The sequence below is a fragment of the Neodiprion fabricii genome, chromosome 1 (genome assembly GCF_021155785.1).
Source record: "Neodiprion fabricii isolate iyNeoFabr1 chromosome 1, iyNeoFabr1.1, whole genome shotgun sequence".
Taxonomy (NCBI): domain Eukaryota; kingdom Metazoa; phylum Arthropoda; class Insecta; order Hymenoptera; family Diprionidae; genus Neodiprion; species Neodiprion fabricii.
The window spans coordinates 26,994,337-27,015,332 of NC_060239.1; the positions used below are offsets into that span (position 1 = coordinate 26,994,337).

The 20,996-nt window shown below is 47.6% G+C and overlaps 1 protein-coding gene across 6 annotated transcripts in view; it reads left to right on the plus strand.

Annotated features, from left to right (window-relative positions):
* LOC124184601 overlaps positions 1–20,996 on the plus strand; it is a 118,774-nt gene that overhangs the window by 72,156 nt on the left and 25,622 nt on the right. For all 6 annotated transcript variants that reach the window (XM_046574511.1, XM_046574531.1, XM_046574521.1 and 3 more), the window contains 2 exons: positions 13,986–15,702; positions 15,767–15,956. In XM_046574511.1, the coding sequence (XP_046430467.1) occupies positions 14,057–15,702; positions 15,767–15,953 (1,833 nt within the window). In that variant the 5' untranslated portion in view covers positions 13,986–14,056 and the 3' untranslated portion in view covers positions 15,954–15,956. The remainder of the gene's footprint in view (positions 1–13,985; positions 15,703–15,766; positions 15,957–20,996) is intronic.

A 20,996-nucleotide genomic window follows, 5' to 3' on the forward strand; every position in this document is an offset into this window, starting at 1 on the left:
GTCTCGACGACGGCGAACCCACCTTCGTGAGCATCGGAGATCGACATCTCCTCCGTGACGGAGACTAGGCCGCGGGTGTGCCACGCCGCGTTTTGCTCTGCCATGGCGCAAGCTCCCGCGAACGATCGAACCAAAGAACGAAACCAGTTTCTACATGCATCCGCAGCTATGGGTCTGGGCATTACGTCGATGTGGTCGAGGGCTGTTCGATTATTTCTGAAGACGCTCTGCAAAACTGCCCCTGCCTTCTTCTTTTCTTTACGCACTTACTTCCTTGGGCCGCAGAGCGCTGGCCACAGGGCCAGAGCCCTCAAGGATGCGGATCCGAATTTCAAATGGTTCCAATTGGCAACGGATAATTTTCGCGAGATAACGTGACAAGGCACTCCAGAAACTTGCGAAAGATCAAAATTGTGCTCAGAGGTTTCACCTTTCGGCTTGATGAGATTTGACGCAATTGTTGATTTGTATTTTATTCGTGAGAAATTTTATTCCCTCTCGACCACTCGAACTGTCCAACGATGAATTCGTAATTTTATCACATTTTGGAACTCATGTTGCTGAAACAATTCTCTACTGGTTATGTTTATATAATTACAATGATCATGCACTTGCCGATGATCCGAGGATGACTGAAACGAGTTTTAGTAAGCCTGATAGGTATGCGCACGTTCATTCGTAACACTGATCGCTTTCGTCCTTTTCGCAAAAAAAAAACAGTATTTTTCTCTTGAGAATAATGTCAAAGTTCACGCTGTAGCATGTCGATTGAAAAACGCCCCGCCAGTCCTGTTCCGAGCTACCGGGTCAGCCAACTTCACGCGGCTTTGATTCGCAAACGACAAATTTGCAATTAGAAATGAAAAAACTTTTCGTTCGCTGATTTTCAGGCGGAATACATTGGTAGCGCATGAGGCGATAGTCCTGGGTCACCCTGTATATAATGGTTCTCGGGCGAAACGCGGAGGAGAACGCGGAACAAAGAAAACAATCGAATCGTTATACTGCCCAAGTATATCGATCCAGTTATACAGTTATTCCAAGGCGAACTACCGTCGTCGATCACATGTCATGCCTCGCCAACGCCTAAAACCCCGGAGCTCCTCCGCACGTTGGTGGTTCGCTTCGGCTAATGCCCCGGGCAGACACAGTTCCCCGGTTATTCGGTCGATCACCATACGGATTGCTTAATTAAAACGATACGGGCTCTTTCTGTGTCAACTGAACTGCCTTTTCTATCGAGATACCGTCCGTCTACTTGATGTCGAATTTTATAACGGTCCTAAATTTCCTTGTGGTTTTGGAAGGATATCATTTTCACCTTTGGATTGCCGGGATTTTGAGAGCTTTGTTTCTCTCAGAAAGTCTGAAAATGTTTTGCCTGTACCTTAAATATAACATGTGTGAAGTTCCGACAATGGGCAGAGACTATACTCAGACTTTCCGGCGGTCTGGCGGTTGACGGTAAATTTTCGAAGGCTGAGAGGATAGCGGAGGAAATTGGTAGAATTTATGAGGATGGAAGGAGAGTTGTCTGCAGTTTCGTTGTCGAAAGTCGGGGCGGAATGTGCGATGAGCGACGCGACAGTGACGAGGCAATACGACGATGAAGACGAAACTGATATTGGCAATACGGATGTAGGAGGAGGATAATGTGACTGCCTACCGGCTAACGGACTACCGTCCAAACATGAACACACCCGTAGCTGTAAATATAATCGGCAACGTCCGCCCGCCGTGCCTCCTGTTCAACGAACTAATATTTGATTCCAATCACCTCTCGGAGAAAACGTGTTTGCCCGTTGCCGTGCGTCGTCGGGGCATTTGGCTCGTGGTAGAAGAGAGAAGGAGAGCGAGAGAGAGAGAGAGAGAGAGAGGGTATCGGATTGACTATGATGCGCTGCGGCAGAGTTGGCGTACAATCTGCCCCTGTGTTATCTGTTTCCATTGTCGACTTGGCTTACAGACGTGGATCCAGCCACGTCTACTCGGTCAGGAAGCGGAGGGTACGAGGCATAACCCGACGCAAGGCCGATCGCCGACTCTGTAACAGTTTTCCTTTACCCATTTCACCTTTTTCCTTTTCCCTTCATAATCGTACAATTATACGTATGTTCAGGATGCCCCGTTCGCAGCTTCTATACATGGCTGCATGCATTTGTCGTTCCATACATTACATGCAGGTATACGTACAGCTCCACCGACGGAGGTTTACGCATTGTACTCAAACACGTGTCGATTGTGCTGCGTACACGCGTGTACACGAATCCCATATTCTACATTGAAATAGGTATATAGTTATAACATGGCAACGGTCACGGGGCGAACACAGACGAGCCGTGTATGGCGGACAAGGGATGGGTATGGGTGCTGGTGTAGGACTGGCAATGAATAAAGAAGAAGTTTAAAAGTTTCCTTCTTCGCTGACCGCGAGGACTCGGGAGTAGACTGCCAGTGTGTACGACGTATACTGACAACTGTGGAATTAATAGATTCTCGTTGCGGCGTATAGAGCCTCTTGCGATACATTATTCATTAGCGTGTCTCGTATCGTGGTTATGGAAAGTGATATTATCTTCGTGACAGGCGTCTTTCCGTTCCTTCCTTGGGCTTGGCTGTAAACCGCGCGGAGTCGCCCTCCCAGGAACTTTTGATACGCTGTCGGAAATCCTGCTCGATATTACAGCTATATGACGCCTCGAGGATCCGTGGTCGTCGCGTCGTGTCTCGCACAGTCCGTAGTCACCGTGGTCCGAAGAGCGCGGCCTATACGTTTCTACGTCGTACGTGAAAACCGATCGACTCTCCTTTTTATGGATGCAGCGTTTATTGCCCTCCTTTATCCCGCGTTTACGCACCAGTCAAACATACGAGATCGCGTATTAACGGCGAGTAGAATTAATTAATTAATTCTAATTAATTAATTAATTAATTGACGTATAGCTATGTTTACAGTTCAGTTTCGTGTGAACATGACCTCTCGACGTCGAGTACCATAGCATAGGTGGTTGTTGTACGTATACTCGTACCGCAGAAGCTGCCGTCTTGATACCATCTGATATTATTACGGAATTCCCCCGAGTGCAGGTGGAAAAAACCTGCAAAGATTGACGTACCTGGATAAGTAAGTCTTAGGAACGTCATAGGACTTGCGTCAAAAGTACCGGTAACGTTACAGGCCACGCTATTCGAGTCTCGGGAGAGAGGAAATCTTCCCTGGGTAAACACTATTGTGGTGGTGATGCAGCAGTGAGCCTTCGAAGCGTAGTAAAGTCCGTTGCCAGGTTCCACAAGTCGACAACCACCGTTGCTCCGCGACATATTTTCCGGGAAAAACTTGATCCGTGTCTTGTGCCATGGTGCGGATAGCGATGGAACGGAGCCAGGCAACGCGGCTGCATCTCTCGTTTGAGGGGACGGATCGTTGAAACGGCGACGAAGACGTAGAAAATTTAAGGAATTTTGTATTCCAATGGCGTACCGAGGCCACGTGGCCGGTTTGAAAGGCTTCCTCGAACTTTCTACCATTCGAATCGTCCCGTCCCGGTTGACTTACTTTGTCCAAAGTGAGCTTCTTTATACCCATCGCTAAACGTGTGACGTCATCCCCGCCGGTGGCTTCCTGCTCCGTTCGTCTTACGCTCTGGACATCTCTTAGCGCAACGATTACTTTGCTACTTTTTGTCACGATTTTTTACCCATCTCTGTTACCCATACCTCGGGTACCGGCGAGGAACGATGTCCGGGGCTGTGGGTAGAAAATATTCATCAATTCTTGGGACGACGCTCGACGGTGCCGGAACCGCTAATCGCGAGACATTACGAGAGACCGGCAACTCTCAATGCTGACTGGTCAGAATTCACTACGCGCAATTATATGCCTGTGTTCTTATTGTGACGGATCTGTATGACGCTCGCGCATTGCCACGTGTCCAACTTTTACCGTATCTCACGAGGGTAGGAAGTTCTGCGACGATTCATCTCGCAGCTAGGTAATTGGCAATCTTGTACTGAGATGTATACGCGCTTATAAAAGACGTCTATTCTGCACACGTTCTCATAGATTATCAGATGCTTTTTATCTTTTATTTTTCTCTCTTCTAGTCTCAAAGATATCGGTCCTTAGTGTGGAAGCGGGGAGTCAGTTCTGATCGCGAGCTTATCGCGCTCCAGGGCATCGCTTGATGATGATATAACTGCCCTACGATCCACCAAGTTGGAAAATACCGTGACACATTTCTAAAAGTCATTCGGAAGCGATCATCGTTTCAGATATGCAAGCGATGTTACACGATGTTTCAATAATTGACTATGGAGAATGACTGTGGTGTCGTTTCAGAATGAAATATTGTAAAATGTTTGAGGAAAGAACAGACCTGCGGTTTATGGTGGAAAATTTTCATAACGAGATTAGAACCGATTTCGTAAAAATCTCTTCCCTCGATACTCTTCAGTTGGGGTACACTTTTTTTCTCTCTTTCCAATTAACCATGGATTACTGTATGCAAAAAACAAGCCGATGAGGTGGTGAACGTTGAACGATGAATGCAACGCGCAGTATCCATAACAGTGTGATAAACCGAAAACTGGGTCAGTTTTCAGTTGAAGTTAGAAAACGTTTAGGTATTCACATGCATACGTGCATTAGGCCGAGGTCCGACCATGCCAGAGCAACAATTGAAACGCGTTTTACTACGCGGCTGACGGAGGAGGTGTTGTGTCGACACTCGAACCGCAACCCGGACTGGGAGAGAAAGACCGGTCCTTTGTCCTTCGAGGTGTACATTCTGAGAAAAGTAAAATGGGTCAAAGGGTGAATAGAACAAAGAGATGCCGACGTGTTTCCCCCCCATTTCCCATTGCCTTTTCAAACTTTGAACGGTTCTTAAACCGAGGCGCTCCTATAATCCGGTCCGACGTAAACGTAGGCGGCGGCTCCACGGAACGTAACTAAATTTCTTTAGTCCAATTGTGGAAGACCTTGGCTTGGGCTCTCTTTACCAACCTAGCCTCGCTCTGCTTTGGCGTGTACATGTACGTTGTATACATATATATGTATATCTCAACTCCGTGACGTCCGAGTTTATTACCAAAGCTTCCTACACGTGTAGATCAGGCACGCGCGTGTGAATGTATTTGCGATTGTGTGGGTATACGCGCCGGAGGTAATCGATTTGTTCCAAGACACGTTCTTCAAACGACTCTCGGCCGAACGTCCCCGCGTTGAAATCACCAGGGTAGAAATCTCGGATCACGCAGACGTACGAGTACCGCTGAGGATTTCGTTTCGACAGATTCGGGGAAAGCGTATAATCGTTATAGCGAATCCAATCAGGCTTAGCATTGGCGAGAACCATCTTGCGGCATGCCCTGAATTCTACTTTAGGCGAAAACTGATCAACGCGAAGTGCAAGTAAACTCTAGAAACTCACATTCGATGCCACGTTCATTACGCCTGCCACATGGCGAGTGATCACGCGGCGTTGAATTTCGCGCGATCCTTCATGCCATGGGAAAACAAAACGAGGTCTTGATCTCTAGGGCTTCGCGGCTATTGGTCTCGTGATCGACCAAGAAGGCGAAGAAGATCGGCTCGAGGAAACCTTGGAACCTTGGCGTGGCGCGGTGGGTAGAGATAAAACAAGAAGCTCGAATCTAAATATAACCTGGACTACGGAACTTGCACAGCTCGGCTCGCCTCCTAGGCAGTCCTAGAAGTCCTGGCAGTCCTCACGCTCCACGTCCACCTCCTATTATACCGCTACAGATATATCTAGGCTTCTGGAATCACGTTCACCATTGACAGAGTGAATATTGTTCGCGTTACGTGAACGAAATTTCACAAAACGATTACGTATATTTTCCAGACGTCGTTAACCTTTGGTCGAATGTTGCGTTGTAATATATTATTTTCACTGTGAATCGTCGCGTCGCAGGTGTGATTGAACTGGAACGATAATCGTCGTGGCGGAAATTAGTTTTCCGACCTTTCAAAATCGATCCAGACGTTCACCAAATGCCATTATACCTGCTCGTTAAGGTGGGCTACGATAGTCGCCGGTTTTGTTTGCCGCGAAGGCGCGACGCGTGGAATTTAATTGCTCCTTGGCGACGATCATGTACATTAAACGGCCAACCTTTGTCGCACGCAGTTAGAAATTAGCGAGATCGCGGCTGGACGGTGAGAACCTAATCGTAAAACCGGACTATTTCGAGACTACGTGTAATTATTTGTGCCTGAATGGTCATCGTAATTTCTGCGGGGTATTGCGAACGATCTTGCAGATGCCTGCCGTCTCTGTGTATGAACCCAGATTTAATCGCGATTTCACGACTTCCCAGATTCGTACGGCGAGATTTCGTTTACTGGGTTAGCGTTTTACTCGCGCTATTATATATCAATCAATCACCGGCTCGGTTGCGAGTGCGAACAATTTTCGACGGAACCTAGATTTCAAAGTTTCGATGAATTCGGTAAAGTTACGAAACGGTTAGGAGTCGGTTGCACGTCGCGAGATAAAATTTAACTCAATTTTTTCTTTGGAATTTAATATATCTGCGGATCTCGGGTTCCGAGCCTTGGAAAATTTGACGGTAGGTATATAAAACTCGAAGCTGAACAGATACGAAGCAGATTAGAGACGAGGTTGGCTCCGGAGTGAGCCTGGAGCACAGCCAGGAAGAGATGATATCTCTGCGACGGTTGGTCCCCGGTTAATCCTTCTTTTTTCCTCTCCATCCTCTTTTTGCGGTGACCGCGAGTTCCAGCTGCTCTCGTCGAGGTTGCGGCTTTGTTACGAAACTAAGTCGAAAGCGAAATGCTCTCTCCTATCCACGCGGCTCTCTTTCACCAGTCCTGGCCCAGTGTCTGATCTCCTAACCGCGGTGGGGGAGTATCGCCGGCCTCGAGGTAAAGAAGCGAGGAAGGCACGATCATCGACGATCGCTGAAAGTGAAGTTTTGTGGCGTAAAGGTGTATCGCTTGCTGCGTACCGCTAAGTGAGCATCGGTAATCGGTTACCACGGCTTCTTCTCGCGGCTCGAACTCCGTTCCGTCGGCTAGCTATAAGCTCCGAGCTTTCTCCGGGTCACGGTTCTTGAGCTACAGTTAATCGATTCACCATATGAAATCGATGAGTTATGAACCGTCGATGACGACCTGCGGGACTCGAAACTGGTCCTGATGTTCCAGGAGGAGACCCGCGATCCGGTCGTTGTCTTCAACGGTGCGTGAAGAGCCCCGACGACTATAAGGAACTGGAAGGTACTCGGTACCTCATACCTACCTCGGTTCTCGGAGGTAGCGACGCGGAGGCATTCGCCAAGGTCGGGTATCTTAAAAATCGTGCGTCGCCACGCGATCCTGTTTTTCCCGTGATTTTAACGATCCGCGTTTATATTATGTGTCATAATATTTTTTCAACCTCAAGTTGTAATTAACGCGGCTCTCCGTACGTCGGTTAAACCGGCGAGCGTCACCGCGCTACGTGAATCGGCTTATACGAGAGATTCTTTCTTTCTTTTATCTCTCCGCTCCCCCACCGCGACTTGGAAAAAACTTATCCGAAAATCCTAGAGCATACCGAACGTGATTTGTTACCTCTTAACGACTTTCCTCCGAATTACCGAGCCAAGTTCTCCGTCGACGCTACGTCACCGGTATCTTATACCGTGTCCTAAAATACCGATCCGCAAATATCCACAGTCAACGAAGCGTTGAAAAAAGTCATTAATCAGATTTACTTATCTTTCAACTGACCCACCGCAAAAATCACCACGAGGCTGGTGTATCTTTTCTTCCGATTATCAGCCGCGGAAATACTTCACATACATCCGTGTGCAAGTTTATAAAAGTGTTCACTCGTGCACACCGCGAATCATTATTCCAGCACCCAAGTGTCGCGAAGTAAAAAAATACCACCATCGACTAGCCTGGCGTCGCGTCGTGACGGCCGAGTCCTGACTCGATTACGAAAGTCGATCATTGCCATTGGCTTTCATCACGCACAGCCATCACGTGTGGCGGTACGAAAGGAAAACTTGCAACGCCAATGGCTATACAATAACCGGATCAAAATTTTACCCAAGTGTTCTCTTTCTTATGCTGTAGCACGTTTAATGTCACTGCAGCTTCAACGTCATGGCTGCGTACTCTTTGCTGCAGCAATCAAGTGCAGTTTAGTGCACTAAAGAAGCAATTCCAAGTTACGTACACACACATGTGTGTACGAGGACAACATCCACGGCTTCCCACGGTCCATGAGGCTGCAGCTTGCCTGCTGACTCCGAGCGACGTGATTATCAATTTTAGAAAATTATATTAGTTATTGCTCGAGAATAATTAGTTCGGTTTTACTGCGGACTCGTCGTTAAGTTACAGTTTAACGAAAAACACTTGAGCTTGGGATGAAAACGCATTGGTCAGAGAAGCGTCTCGATGCAAATATACTCGATATGATAATCCGGAAAGATTAAAGTTTAAATATACATGGATTGCAATTAATGCTTGTTTACTTTAAATTCAGGCTTCGGTTTTATAACGATGAACGTACGTTCTTCGTAAATTTTTGTACATTATGACCTGACAAGCTACGGGGACCCAATGATGTTACTATTTTGTCATCCCAGTTTTGAAATATTCTCTGCACCGTTACTGCATATCTTTTTTTTTATTCGATTTATCATTCGTTGCGAATATTCATGGAGCATTATAATATCATTTATGTAAAAAAGAGGAGGAATATCGAAGGATTGAAAATAACTCATCGGATTGCTAGAATAATACTGTTCAACATTCGTTGAACTGCAAGAGTGATTACAATCTTCGAAAATTTATATTAACGCATTTTCCCAAAAGCCGTATTTCGTCCAATTGTCACCCGAATCGGAATTAGCGATTATACAGTTTTTCTTTATTTGTCGGGTTTACATTTAAATGAACAAATATCGATTCTATACATCGAATAATAACCAAAATAGAAAGGTGATTCTTAGATATGAAAAAAAAAAATTGACCGAAATCTTCACTTATTACTTACAAAGTTTGGTTTTCTTTTTCTTACATTGATAAGTAAGTCTTTAATTAAAGTTTTCGGCTGATAGTATAAGCAGCAGGTAGCAGCAGCACGTTGAAATAAAAAATAAGCAAAATTTATCTAATAAAAAACTATAGTTTCTTTTATTAGTTACGTGAAAGAAATCAAAATTTGACATCTAGACACCAGATTCAAAATTTTTGATCCTGTGCCGAGAAATCAATTAAACGAGCTCGGGCCGATCTCGCTACAATTTCCAAGTTCAAACAGGATGAGAAGCAACGACCTTTTGCGGTTGAAACTTGAATTTTCTCTCGCCCGTGGGTATATTCGTACATAGGTACGTATAATACCTACCTATACAGGTATATTCAGGTTCGTGCAACCTGAATAGTCACGTATCTTGACGACGCGTCGTGTTACTCAACTCGCCTCTGCATGCATTATACGTAGGTATACCCTGCACTGTAAGCGGCGCGGGGTTTTGTGCCGCGCATAGTTTGTGCCTCTGATTATGTAGATTACCGTTGCAAGTCGACCTTTGTATTCCAGCTGAATATTTATCCTCCGGTGCGGCTGTGCATTGTTTCGCAATTTTCTCCACCTCCCTGGGGGTGTGGGGTGATGAAGAGGCGAGGAAGGGGATGAAAGGAGCCGATCGGCGATGACGATCGCGGTGACAAGGTACAAAAATTTCTTCCCATGCGCGTATCCGCGACGCTTACCTACCTTCCCCTACCCTCGCGTTCTTCTTATACTCATATTTTACACCGTCGTGCCAGGATTCAACGTAATTACCCGACCCGTCGACGTGTAACATCGACGTTCTGGCTTACGGCCAAATTAAGTCTCCGATACTTCGACCGACGGTTCTAATCGAAAGTGTGAAACGCGTGCCTGCGTGTCAGTTTAATTTCTCATGCACCGGCAGCGCGGATGGCGTGTTGATAATAGATACATACAGTCGAACGACCGCTCAACTGCCGCTGATCGACTCGCGGGGGACTTTTATTTTTGATTCGCGATATGGCCGAGCGAACAACCCGCAGGATCTCCGCCTGCATATGCTCGATACGCGATACGTTACGGAACGTCGTCTCGTTGCCGAACTCGTCCGGAATGAACGAACGTTACGTAATCGCGAACATTGTGGCAGCCGGTCCTAGGACTTCTCTGCTCTCCCTCGCAGTCTAGATTTCCTTGGTAAACACCGTCATTATAATTCAATTTAATATTAATTTCATCTCACAGTCTCTGTAAAAGCGACGCTCAATGCTCTGCAGTTTCGCCCGCAGCAACCGGCCTCTCGTTTCAATTCACACACGGCTCTGTTCGAACGCTCGAAAAACGCGCCACTAATGAAACCGAACTGCTGAGGATCAGTCTCAGCCTTTCCTTCATCCGCACATTGTCCCGTAGTCGTTATTTTACAGCATTTTTGCTTACCGTCTATTATACCGATGAGAACTCCTGCGAGCGAATGATGGATGCCGCAGTTTTTCATCCTCCATTGCACAAGGAAGTCATTATACTTACACGTAAAGAAAGGGAGGAAAATTGGACGGATAATTTTTGCTCGAGTTAAGGACTGATATAAAATAGCGACGAAAGAAGATGCGAAGAAAAATCGACCAGGCTGTATATAAATTTCCGACTAATTGTAAAATGAGTTCCCGCTATTATCAGAAGCGCACTTTATCACGCGACCATGTCCAATTACTATTGCAAAATCGTCCGGCTCGAGACGATCTGATCTCCGCCATCTGTAACACCGGCGGGTCAAGATTTTCTAATTGGTGCAACGGGTAGAGATTTATTGAGCGCAAAACGAGCCTGGAACACATCTGTACCGAGTGAAACTTGCTGTAGTAAAACCAGCTGGAGATTCCTGCCTCACCTCGGCAAATTATAACGCCTTGCGTGAATTTCGCATTGCGACTTTGAAGCGCCCGGAAGACGACGATCCGGAGCTGCCGACTTCGCCGTTGCAGGGGTGGACGAGCACACGCGTTCATCTTTTACACGTGCAGGGATTTTGTCGGAGCTCTTTCTTTGGACTGCACGCGGATACCGTTTCGCGATATAAATTTTTCCCTCGTTGTTATCGCCGCTCTATACCAGCTGAACGTTCGAGTTCTTCGGTAATTTCTCAACGGGTGCCTCTCCGTGGGTTTTACGTAACGCGCTAAACCTTTCTCCGTGGTGCGATGGTCCAGGACCAACACAGGCGGTTATTAGCCAGGCACGAGCACTCCTGAACACATCGAGCAGCAGCAGCAGCAGCAGCCTTACGTAATAATAATAATGATGATGATTGCTCGACTAGTTTGTTGGCCTGCTCCAAATCACGTTAGGTTTTCGTGTTTTCGTTCGCTCGCTTACCGCTGCAGTACAGTTGGACCGAAAAGAGAAAAATGACAAGGAGGAGGATAAAAAAGTATGAAAAACAAAAACAACCTACAAAACTGCGACTACCGCCTGGCCTGAAGACGTGAAAGTTTACGCCCAGGTTGGTCTATGTCTCGCCGATTCCATCCGCCGTACCGCAGCCGCAACACCTTTAACCACGCTGAGATACTTTAATTGCCATAGCGACGATGTGTAGGAACCGATGCATAATTGCAGCGCTTGCCTTGCCTTGGAGAGTGTTGTAAATGATCATTACCAGATATTAGAACCACTGTAAAATGTACCGCGTTTGTAGGCACAACATTATACCTATATGTCCGTACCAGCGATATGTACCTACTGCGTGAATAGCACCACCTTTCGTACTCTCATTTACAACCATCAGGCGAGGCTCACTTATTTTGAAGAGGTTACTTATACCCACCACGGAGGTAGATTTTCACATTTTTAAACAGCCCGTAACTATCCCAGCTTCTTTGCACGCAACGCGGTTATATTCGCTAGCGCGCTTCAAACTTTGAATGAAAAAAAAAATATATATATATACGTATACGAGTATATACATATATGTGTGTGTGTGTGTGTGTGTGTGTGTGTGAAAGAGGTTAAAAATTCTGTAGAAATCAGCGGGATCCTTGACTCCGTAGCGTGTGTAAATTGCAATTATTATTACGCGGTATGCAAATCTTCTTGGTTTTACACGTTTCCACCTGATCGGCCGCGCTCTTTTGTAATATGGATTTTTATATATTATACTAATGACGAATTCATCCGAGGCAAAGGAAAACACGGTGAAAAGTTGTTGAAAATAGTTCTTGGAATCAACTATAACATCAAATTCGACATCGAAATCGGCTACGAATCGAGCAAGTCACGGCTTGTATTCGATTGAAAAACTCGATCACGCGCGCATCCTGCAACAAGTATATACCTAACCTAACGAGCTTATACCTATGTAATATTTTTTGAACGCAACCTCATTCGGTTGGTCATTATTCTCAGAAGGGATTACAAAATCTGTATTGCTCGGTAAAAATCCTCTACAGTTACCCCGGCGAGCGTGAAGCCGGTGTCAAAGTTCACCTCTTACAGCGACTCGCTTGGCCTTCGAAAGTGCGGCTGCATTAAACGAACGAATGTTAAATCCCCCGTGTCAACCTGTCCGTCGTCTCGAGTCCCTCAAGGAGTTATTCTTATCCGTCCCGTGTACAGTAATCGCCAAAATAAAATCTCGGTCGAAGACCGCGGCGTTCGAAGGAGGGGAGGAACCTGCAAAGTCGCGTGGGAGAAATAGCTTGCAGAGCTGGCGATCGCTAGAGGAAATACTACACGCCTTATAGTCTATACGGGGACAATTTGCAGCATTGAAGTACCGTACCGAGGCGCATAAATAAACAAGGAACGGCGCAGGAACGCGTCTTTGAAATTGTGTTGGTGCCACGGCCTGTTTACAGGCGGCTCTGCAGACCAGATAGAGCCGAACGACTTCCTAGAGGCGCGCCTGTCACGACGCCCTGGGTCATTGGTCACCCGGGTCTTATCTCCCACTGACCGCAAACCATCTTTGCGACGTGCTGACCGTCTCCAAAGGCTCCGGCACTCGCCCGCGACTCTGGGTGTTATCAAATATACTCTGTTCTCAACCATCGACTAAACTACCGTCGCGGCCACGGTCTTCTTTGGTCAAGCGCGGAAGATCGGGGACGGACGGTTAATTAAACGATATTGGGTTACGTCGACGCGTATCCAGTCACCGCGGATTTCGTTGGAAGTGCAATACCTCGGTTTTGCACTTTCGAGGATATCATTGATCAATGTATTTTTATGCCATTGATTTCGCAGAATTTGCGTGGACGAAGATGTGGTCTTATTTTAAGTCATCCTAATACTTGGTTGGAAGTGCAACGCGTTGGAATTTTCGCCTTGAAAGATATTCGTGATAAATATGATGCCGCAGATAGTATAATTAGCTTTTCTTGCATTTCTGGGAACATGTATGTTCACCGCGTAACGAACGGCATGTTTACTGACGATAAATAGAAGCGGTTGGTATATCTTGATACTTCGCAATGCACATGCAGTGATGAAAGAATTAGGTGAACAGCATTAGATAGCAAAATGTCGAAAGTGTTTTATCGATTGTACAACCAATTAGGTTCGACTGACGATCTAATAACTCAAACACGCAACCATTCGCAACCACTAAATGCTCGGAGATTTTGTGCGGTACTCCGATCACTTCTTCCTTGGATTACAAAAGTATCGAGGGGCTATTGATCGCTCAAGAAATCAGTGGTAAATCAGTTTGAAATATTTTTTTCTCCACACGTGTAATAAGTTTACCTTGTCGTACGAAAACCAAGATGCAAATTTTATCCAATACAGCGATTGAGCTTCTGAAATTCATCTGCCCCGCATTACAGGTGGAACTACAATTGTTGCAGGAAGGTGGTAGAAAGTAGAAAGTAGAAAAGGAAGTGGAGAAGTCGAAGATAAATGGCATTTTTGAAAAAATATATATATCGTCGCCCTTTGTTTCAGATGGGGCATAGAGGCGCGTGGATCCAGAAGTCGCAGTATCGGTAAGGGGCACCTGCGTCCACCATCAGGGGATGGCAGCGACCGATGGTCAGATCGTGGTGGCAGCGGCGCGATGGGCGGAGGAGGCGACGTACCTCCGTGACTTCGTGACGAAGCACCGTCTGCCAGCAGTGATAAAGATAACGAAAGGTCAGTACGGTGGATTTGGAGTGCCGACGTTGCCGGCGCCGAGTTTGCAGAGTACGGCGCTCCTCGCGTCGGCGGGAAGGCGACGGAAGATCGTCGCCCAGGCGGTAAAGATAAAGGAGGGGCGAAGGGTGGTGGGCGTCGGGCCGAAGTTGGCGATACCGGACTCGTACACCGGGTTCTTCGAGATCCTGAGCGAGGAGGGCCGGGCCGTTCGGGGAATAGAGTCGGTCAGCGAACTGTCGAGGCGATGCCCAGAGGAGGGCGCCCTCGTCCGGGAGACCATGAGGGGCATCGGGTGCAAGGTTGACGAGGCCGGGATCGTGATACCGGAAGGTTCCCGGACGCTGCCGGCCGGCGAGACGATCACGGCCGCCGGCGAGGTGACGATCCAGGGCAGGGGTCGGTTCCTGCGGTGCGTCGACTGCCGCGGGGACAGCGTGCTCCTCGGCATCGAGCAGCGGGGCAGATTCAGCGCCCTGGCGAGGGAGGACAACATCAGCGGCGTCCACACGGCCAGGGCGCTCCTGAGCAAGCGGCTTCCGCTAACGGTGAGGCTCGTTCACGGGCAGCCGCCGCGGGGCCTCAAGTCCTCGTCTCACTTCCTGCCGGAGCTGCGACTCCTCTCGACCTTCGAGGAGGAGCACGTGTTCGCGCTTCCGCTCCAGAGGGACGGCGCGGCGGTCGCGCTTCCGCTGGCGGCGCCCCTGAAGCTCGTCAAGGCGAGGAACGAGGAGATGCTGCGCTCGATGCCGGAGCTGACGCGCCTCGTCGAGCGGGGATCTCGCCTCGTGGCCGACGTCGCCGACCGCGCTCACGTGCTCGACGGTCGCCTCGGCGAGGGCAAGCCGAGACTACCGAGGAGCGGCGGGTTCCTCAGGCGGTCGGCGAGCTCCGACAGCGCGAATCATCAGCAGAAGCATCACCACCATCACCACCATCATCATCATCATCATCAGAGCAGCCACAGCAGCCACGGGCACGGTTACCGGGACGAGAATCGGGTACCGCCGTCGTACACGGAGGACTACGACGAAATCGATCAGATATACGACTACGTTCGCGGCTTTGCTCCACTTCCGAAAAGCGTTCGATCGCCGTACGAAAGCGCGAGCAGCAACAGCCCTCCGCTTACTCCCGTCACCGTCAGCGTCGCCTCGATTTTGGACGACAGACCCGAGCCACCGCCGATCGAAACGATACCGACGAAGAAGATACAGGCTGAGAAACGGACCCGACGCGCCGTCAAGGAGACGCCTATGCCCAAGGTTGAGAAGCCGCCCCTGGCCAAGCTCTACGTAAAGAACAGCGGGACTCACAGAGGGCGTCCGTTGATGAGGCAGAAGAGCGCATCGCCGTTGAAAGAGACGCCGCCCGGTTACAAGGGCGGCTCTCCGCTCTTCAATATCCGCTATAAAAGTCTGACCAATCTCCAGCAGGCCATGGAACTCGATGGCACTCTGGACTCCAGTCATTCCGGGGGTCGTACTTCCGGGGATTCCGGGGCCGGGGCCAAGCTTCCGGAGAAGAGGCAAGTCTCTTTGCCCGAGATTTTGAGGGGCGCTTTTTTACAACGTTCTCGTTTTCTCGCGTAGGTCCAGACGGCTCAGCAGACCTCGTTCGCTCACGAATCTCGTATGGGAGCTTCGCGGAGGTAACGGAGCTAGTTCTGGAAAGGAAACAACGGCCACTGCTGCCCCACCTCTTCAACCGACAAAGTGCGGACCCCGCTTGGCCGTAACAGTCATGGCGCCACGACGCGTCGGCACGCTCTACCTCTAGATCGTGAGTATAAGTAGCCTATCTTATCGATTAACGATTTCCCGTGCTCTTGTGCGAGCTACGCTGGTTCACTCCAGGCCTGTTGACATTTAACCTGGCGGTGCGAGAATCGACCAAATCGTGCACGGATGGTGCGTAATATAGTTTCAGGTAGATGTCATTCGACGGTCTCTTGTAAGGCAGGTTTTTTTAAATACCGGCATGCCACATCGGCTCGACGACGCTGCTTCATTAAACCCCTGCGAACTTGTTAATAATTATGTATTTCAGCGCTGCTGCCACTTTACAGGCAGAGCGAAAGAGGGAAAAAAATTTACACAGAATCCGGTTAGAAGTAACGGCTTTATATATATATATATATATAACATGTATATACATGTACCTCTTATTAATCGCCTAGCAGAATTCTCGCGGCTACCGAAGTGTTTTAAACCTCGTGTCTAATATGCATGTATTAACTGCGTGTCGAGAAGAGGAATATGGCACTCGTGCATATTATAGTCGTACAACGTGTCTAGCTGGGATTATTTAAGCCTCGTTGGTAATAGCTACATAGTTAAAGGGGTTGCCACCATTTACCTTCAACCCGGACGGTGTGAAAAAGTGGCGAAAGTGGCAAGTTTGCACAGCGTATTGAAATAATGGTTCAAGTCACAAATGCAGTCAGGCAGGTGTTTCTAGAAGTGCAGTGGTCATAAAACAAGAATCATCGAGGGTTGTTACGTGAGAAACGAGGGACCATCCGCTTAGACTGCTCAGGTCCTGGATCATCTAATGGGGGTTTTTATTACGTGTTATAAAATCCTTATTGCCTCTTCCTCGGGGCTGACGAGGTGGATTTGTTCAGGAGATACGAGACCATGGCTTCTTTGTAGCAGCATCCCCACGCAACGTCGTTCTGTAAAAAAAAAAAATTAAATAAAAAACGAAACGGCGTACCAGTGATTTTCAAATTTTCACACCGAACGCGCTTAGGCTGCTTCCACGAAACGAGGCTACGGTCGAGCGATACCTTCGGTAGGTATTACAAAGCTCGAGGCATCGTTTGTTGTAATATTTTTTTACACAACACGGCGACATTGAACGATGAATTATAAATGTGTCGCGGTTAGCTTGCCGGGAATCGTCGTGCCTGCAGACCTCGTTGTCGTTATATGCTGTTATAAGACCAGTTATCGTTCAGCCTGATCGTGAGTAACGACATCCTGGTGTGTATACCTATCAACGTCGAGCAAAAGACTGCCGCGCGTCTCTCGGGTCGTCGGGGCGTTGCGCGAAATTGAAATGTTCTCGGTTGAGCCGAAGCGCGAGGATGCAGGACAAGAGCGGGACGCGCTTAATACCGCTTCAAATCTCTACCGTAGGCATCTGCAGCTCACACAGAACTGGTTGCCGTTCCCAGGATCAAGGAAATCGGCAAGGCTCTGCGTAAAGTTAACCCGGCATGGTCTAACTCTTAACTGTTTTACCGAGCTCTTCTCTTCTTCTCTCCTCTTTTCTTCATTCCTCGACCCCGTCATCATCATCCTCCTCCTTTCGGTCGCGATCCCTTCGGGCACCGCTAATAGTTCTGGATACCAGCAGGATGATGCGGGACGTTTCCGCGAATGCACCAGGATTCAAATGCTTATCTTTAATCTCTTTCTCGCAATCAGCCGTCTCACCACTAGCACTCGCTTAGCCTGCGGAAATTCAACTTAACTTCAAGTACCGCGTTCGTCTCACGAAACGAGCCGTATCATTAAAATATCCTTTCACGCGTCGATTTCGTCTCATTTCGCACGGATCAAGGGTGGAGAAGATTCAATCGAACCTCGGCAAAGAGTTGGGTGTTGTGACACTCGAATCTCGGATGCTGGGCGGCATGTGTCATCGCTTCCTTGCTCACTTTCATCCCGTAACACGCCCCCCTTTGTCAGACTCGTCCCTGCGTCGTGCAGGCGTGCGTGCGCATTGCCACACCATAGAGTGTGCATTATTTTATAGGTATCTTCGTACCCTTGCATATTCATCGCCTGAATCGTGTCCATGTGCCGTCGTTGGGTGCGACGGACGATCCCTGAGTAATTTCCTACAAGTTTGTTGCTTCTCTTGCCATTGTCTTCGTTCCGTGCAGCCTACTCATGCAGAAGTCTGCCTACGGACTCGTTCGCTGTGCGACGCCGCCCGACGCGACGTCCGAAAGTTCTGACTCACTGGCGCAATTCGATTTTTCAACCTATTTACCAACCAAAGTATCAACTATGCGAAAGGTACGCGCCAAAGACAGCCATTATTTTGTATCCTCGAAGCCTTTTAAGGCAACGCCCACCGACCGAGCCTGTTCTCTATCTTCGACGCGCATACTTTGCGCCGTAGCTCGGTCAAATTCTTCGCTCACTTCTCGACTGACAATGGGCGCAATTAATCAGAGGCTAGAATAGCGAAATTTGGTCCAATTTAGGGTTGGACGTACCCGACTGTGCTGCCTCGGCTCCTTTTAGACGTACCCACGTTTTCGACAAGCCGTCAATTCTCGACGAATGTGTGTTAGTCGGTTTGTTTTTTCTTAAGCTTCTATCTTCGGTCTATTAAAAACCTGCTTGGACAAGTTTTGCATGAGCATGGGTGTATGTGCGATGTATGTACTGTTGTACGTATCGTGTAAAATTTGAATATCATCCAGTAGACACGACGAAGATACACGGTTCTATGAACTTGAAAATTAAACAACATTTTTCTCTAGCGATGCGGATCGCCAGGCGAACATGAAACGAACGCTGGCAAATGTGGTTTGAGCGGCGCGTAAAGTCTATTACAGGCATAGAGTGCGTAGAAATAGGTATAACACACGTTTCACGTGGGCAGAGATCGGTAGCCTGATGGACCAACACCCGCCTTATAGTTGATCGAGAGTCAGTCAAGCGTGACGCCTACGTGCTACCACTCCGATTTATCATTAACGAACTTTCATACGGTCACCGACTTACTGCCTGTGCACTGTGAACCACCGAGCGATACGAGATTTATACGAGCTGTAACGCGCAAAGATGGTACACAGGTACAACTCTTCTCTCGCGTATTCTCCGAGATGAATTATTCTTTGCTTCTCTCGGGAGTTGAATACGTAAAAAACATTTTTTCCCTACCAACGGTTACGCCAAGGTTGTATACTCGCAACTCCCAGAGCTTCTTTCGACTTTTTTGCCTCGCCTCGACCGCAGTTTTGCCCCGGTGAGAAGGTGCGGAGAGCTTCGTCGAATTTGCCCGAGAAAATTCCCGGCCTCTGTCTATCGTAAATCACAAGTGCCAGAGTAAATAATAGCTGAAAGACGAGCGAGCTGCAAGTCTGCAAATTTACCGAGTAAACATACGGAGATCGCGTACACTGTGCATGCCAGGGGAAGGTGATCTTTGAGTGTCTCATTTTCTAATTAGTTTTCGTTACACCTTCACTCTCTCGACACGGTGAAGATTTACCTACCCGCAAGTGATCTTCTTTCTCACGTGCTTCGAACCACGTTGCGGGCAACCACGTTCTTTTTTTCAAAAACTTATCTCGCCACGGACCCGTTACGTAATTTCTGAGGGATGAAGCGCTGGATGATAGCTGCGAGCGTTACAGGATCAAGTCGGGCAAAAACCACTCTATACAACGGTTGCAAAAAGTGCTTTGGATCAGCGCTACGTTTCTCCGCGTCCGTCGAGGCTTGTGGTTGATAGTTTCCGCGTTGACGACGAGTGAACGATCCGTCTGCAACAGGGTCAGGGGTTTCTCATCCTTGTCTTCGTCAAACGTCGACACGATTGTCAAGAACAGAAATAGAATAATAATAGCGGTGGATGTGCACGTTGTATATTTATAAAAGATCCCGAACATTTAGATAATACGGTTGAAACTCGCGATTAATTTCGTGTAAGATTTGGTAAAATCGAGGTCGGGCAATATTATACGAGTCCAAATTTAATACGAAAACTCTCTAATCGTATCCGGTTACTCAGATATTATTTGCCGAGATTCTCAATGTCACGATAGTTACTGGAATCGTGGTCTGTCAGAAAAATCGACGACCAACTAACTGCATAAAAATGACTGAAGCGGATGCTTCAGGTGTACTGGCCGCTGGTCTCGTGTTCAGTGGCGAATCGAGTATCGCATTCGTTTACCACAGTTTTATCTATTTTATTATTATTTTAACCGTTATATCGTTACCATCCAATTTTTCACGAATCATTCGCCTATTCCGTAATTAAACGATCTGAAATCTTTTACAGATTTGACAATGGGTAAAAATTCTCATCATGGGTAAATAGACAAGTTATAATTCCACACTTTGCACACAATAATCATGCTCCACATTGAAGTTAAGGTTGATCTTACACGAAAAAAGGGAGGGGGGGGCGGGGAACCAAAGAAAGCTGGAGGGTTCATTCTCTTTTCATACAAAACGATATTGATATATGAAAAATTCAATTCACGAACTTCTTGACGTTTATTACAAATTGTATAAAAGTTCGAATAGAATTTATTTTTCACGGTACGTATATATTCTACAGCATTGATAAAACGCTGCTAATAATAAAATACTTCTACTCGGAATCTGTCAGCCGATTATTAAAATCTTATACAAAAGTGAGCTTAGCTGTGTGAATATCCGATGCTGGTATAATCGAAGTGTGAAGATGGTCCTGACTCACTTCACCGAATCGCGGAGGACGTCACTTAATATTGAAAGGACGCAATACTCATCTACCCGGAATCACATGCGATCTGCATTTTACATGGATACCCCGTAAGCGGATACTCGGCAGATTTTTCCTCGCAATCACGCTGCCGTGAATCGGTATCCCGTGAATCGACGCGCAAGGAACCTTCCGTCAATCGCGTTATTCGCTCCTTTTCATCGCTTTGCTCCTCACTCGTCACTTCGGTTGGTCAGGTGCGATTATGAAACATCGCTGATGTCGATCGATATTAATCGATATTCCAATCGACGGATTTCGCCCCGAGGCGTCGGGCTGGTAATATCCTTTCATAACGGTACTCTGATCGTTCCCCGCTGT